Raw genomic sequence first — 4,006 nt, forward strand, 5'->3', positions numbered from 1 at the left:
AACATGTTTGATAAATGGTGGTCCAAAAAGCGTAAATATCTATCTCCATTAAGACGTCCAACTGCTCCACACCACACGTTTATACGGCGTCGATGTTGAAAATTTCGTTCAAACGAGGGATGAGAATTTTCATCGAACCACTGTTCATAATGACGAGTTATTGATGCTATATATGAGCTTCATCGGTAGATAAAATGTATCTGTATATTCACCAATTAGGCATTGACAAACAACGAAACACCTGCAAACTGAGTGCAAATTAATGTTACGGATTTTACCTGTATCCATTAGAAGGTAAAATGGAACACATCCACAAATTTCCAGTATGGTTGCTACTTTACATTCACTGATGCAGTTTTGATAAGTATACCTAGTTGTAACATTCATTTTCCGTTCGTTATAAAATATGCAATTTCTCTCTAAAGTGGTCATCGCCTTCACAGCATCACTATTGCCTGTTATTTCGCCACTAACTGCGAAGAAATTACTAGTGTTGATTTCACTCAACATTGTCGGTAATGCAAAATGCGGAAAATCAAATGGGTTATGAATTTGGACCTAAAACTGCTTGAAAATGAGCGTCTATGTTCCAAAGTTTGAAAGCCAAAAATTTACGTTACCTGAAACCCGATTGATGGAACGTTCGAAATGAAATAATCATTTGGATCGTTGTCAAGCAGCACTTGCAAACCTGTTTGATAAATGCAGCCAGGATTTCTTAGAAAGTACGGCATGTTTGTAATTGCTCTTAAAAAATTGGAAGTAGAGTGTTTAAAACTATGGGAAAAGCTTTATATGTACTTCAACTGCTTCAGGCCGTGGTAATTGTATGAACAACAAAATCCAATTGGAGTTTTAGTAGTTCGGAAAATGATGCTGCATTCAATGGCTCTGTTCTTCCACATGCACTTTTTGAGCAATTTATCGCATGATGGTGCAATTTGCTCAAATACCTAAAAGTCTTACCGATCTTGAGATGTCTGGATTTGTGCCTGAAAACAGTGGAAGTGTTTAGCTTCGCTAGTAATCATACCTGATGTTCACTAATTTGATTTTGCTTAAAAATCCAGCTTAATAAATTATATTCCTTGTCCGGTAAAGTGTGATATTTATTATCCGTCAATCTAGCAAGAAGTTTTAAACTGTGTGCCAACTTTTCCACACTGGTATAATTGTTAATAATTCTACAAAATATGTACAATTTTAAACCGCGTTTCATAAATATTTTATAAAACAGCAAAATTTCCGCTGTTGCTTACAGTTTCTGTGCCATATCGAAAGCAGCTCGTTTAGAAATCTTATTGAAGCTGCAAATTGTGACAGTAGGAAAAAAAAGTTTTGCCACTTCGTATTGCGTTCTAATTGGTAATGTTACCATAGGATCCGCACGAAAATCTATCCATGATAAAGCTACCAGACCAATTGAAATAGCTAGCGCTGTAAAACAAATTACAAACCAGAAGAATCTACAAGAAGAATAACTTAACTCAGAAACGCATTTTTTGTTTTATACCAACTCGCTTACTATCTTTTCAAATTCTGTAGTTTTCTAGACTTTCTATATAATTTGTTAATTAATTATTTACCTGCTATATACGCTAGTTTCGGTAACTATATACTTCCAGCCATGTAAACCAGTGTCCTTACAGAATTGAAGCCATTTGGCAGTTACAAGCAAAGCAAAGTTTTTCAAACATGACGTGAGCTTCATTGGTAGAATCGTTGTAAAACAGCAATCGGTATTAATTTTTTAGGATGTTTTATTACTTTTCGGTGTTCCTAATTAATCCCAAAAAGTTTCAATCCAAATGTGTATTTTTACGAGCTTGTAAGTGAAAAACTACGCAACGAGTTTAAAAGGCACCCATGTGAATAGTTGAGAAGATACATTTTAAAAACTTACAAAATACTATTTTTTTGACTAATCCTAAATTGCTCAAATTCCCTCCATTTATTGTTACTTAATTTTTGTCCTACACAGCCACCAGTTACTATGATTCTTTCCTAAGCACTTGAAAAATTTGTTCTGCGACCTGCCTAAAGCGTTCGACTGTGATCTGTAATTGTCAGGATTTCTGCTTTGAAAAATGGACGTTTATGCGTTCCAAGTTCTAGGAAAATTTTCGGAAATTATACACTTCATTTACAAAACAGAGTTCAATATAGAATTACAAACAAAGCAAACGTTTCTGAAATTAAAATGCGCTTGATTGGTAGAAAGCCTTTTATCTAATAAAACATTCAACATGCAACAATAGTTAACAGCCTTAGTTGTGTTTGTAGGTTTGTGATATTACCTGATATTTTAATAATTAAATTAGTTTACCAAAACCTTGTCCATGTACGAGAAACAAATATTCATTAAATATTCAGGCGCGCTACATTAAAATGCATTCGGTTTGATCAGGCTTACCAAACATTTCCGCTTGCATGTTGTTCTCTCAACATTAGCAGGAGTGGTATAAAAATTAAGATGTTTGATTTTTACATTCTTAGTTTGGATAGGAATAGTTTAAAGGTTGGCATATATTTCCTGCATTTTCCGTACTGCCTGCGATAGAAATAAGTCTGTTTCCTAGGAATTTTTTGATAATGTGGAGTAAATATTTTGGTGTTCGGAGTTTCAGCATTTATGACATTTATAGACTAAAAGCTTTGCTAATATCGATAACGCTGCCTTTGTTTCAGTAGGTGAGTTGTTTGTTTGTTGTTGGTCAAAGTAAAGAGTGGATGAATTGTCGGGTGTTGATGTTTGAAACCAGTCTTCTCTGGTGGTACATATTTTCTTGCTTTTAAGCGGCGGTTTTATTACGAGCTCAAAGACTTGTTAAACTGTTTTTCCCTACTTAGAATCAGTTTATGGTTTTTTTCAGTTAAAATGTTCAAGAGTTTAGTTTGTATTTTCTTTTTTTTCGTGCTGTGTTTTTTATATACGCTATGGCGTCACTGATGACTCAAATAATACACTGTCAAATTTATAAATTATCTATTTCTCGGATAATTTCAAGTTGATAAATAACCATTTACGGTTTTATATTGTTGGGATCATCTTCAAAAGCTGCCACCATAATACGTCGAAGTTAATATTTGTTTTCAGCATTTTTCTTTATTATTCGAATTCCAAGCAGCTAAAACCAGGTGCGAGCCACCATCAATTTTTAGAGATGAAAGCGCAGTTGATTAGGAACATCCAGTTTGAGTTCGGTCTTTTCTAAGCTAGAAAAAATTGGTTTTATTGAATGATTTTTATGAAACTTTGAGGATTTGTGCAGTTAAGCGACAAGTAAAGGTTGTGAAAATTTGAAGGTGCCGACCTTAGTTTGCCAGATGCGAATTTTTAGAGTAGAGTGCAGTTGACCCAAAACATGCAGGTTGAGTTCGGAATTTCGTAGTTTGAAAACCCAGTTTTTCGAACTGTTTTTAGGAAACTTTACGAATCTATGGAGTCAGGCAACTGGTAAAGATCAAAAGAAACAGACTTTCGATGCCATTCCTTGAAACTAATTTCAAATTCTACCGAACGACGACCTAAAAACCCGAAAAACCCATTAGTTTCAACTGGTAAAGATTTTGCTGTCTAGGTTAGTTTGCAATATTCAAATAAAAAAAGAGCAAAATTCCGTTTCGGATCATTTTCATAAAACTTTGAGGATCTATAGAGTCAAGCCCCTGCTAAAGACGGTGAAAATTTCAAATTGTTATCTGCTTTAGCTTGCAAGATGCAAATTTTTAAAGGCTCAACTGCACAATTGAGTAAGAACGTCCAGTTTTAGTTCGGTATCAAACTTTGTTTTTCTGGAGACTTAATTAGATGTTTTTGTCTGTTCTTTGATTGGTGACGGGGAAATAAAGGCGAAAAGAAAGCTGCAGCTGCTTTATTTTATGCCCCGCTTAAAACTATTCACTGTAAAATGAGGTATTTATCCAAATTGCCTGTACATTTAAAAATGATTCACTTTTAGCCACAACTGTAATTGGTAATTTTTAAAATAATTTATATGATTTT

At 34.2% G+C, this 4,006-nt stretch overlaps 1 protein-coding gene across 1 annotated transcript; it reads right to left on the reverse strand.

Moving 5' to 3' along the window:
- Positions 1-240: 240 nt before the first annotated feature.
- Positions 241-740, reverse strand: LOC109537275 (sodium channel protein Nach-like; the record flags this gene model as incomplete). The annotated part of the gene is made up of 2 exons (XM_019903901.2): positions 621-740; positions 241-558 (listed from the first exon to the last, which is right to left on the reverse strand). Coding segments are annotated over exons 1-2 (432 nt in total), but the record flags the coding sequence as incomplete, so codon positions are not given.
- Positions 741-4,006: the final 3,266 nt, after the last annotated feature.

This window comes from Dendroctonus ponderosae, unplaced genomic scaffold (assembly GCF_020466585.1).
Source record: "Dendroctonus ponderosae isolate FM_Combo_2020 unplaced genomic scaffold, Dpon_F_20191213v2 Dpon_F_20191213_3, whole genome shotgun sequence".
Classification (NCBI taxonomy): Eukaryota; Metazoa; Arthropoda; class Insecta; order Coleoptera; family Curculionidae; genus Dendroctonus; species Dendroctonus ponderosae.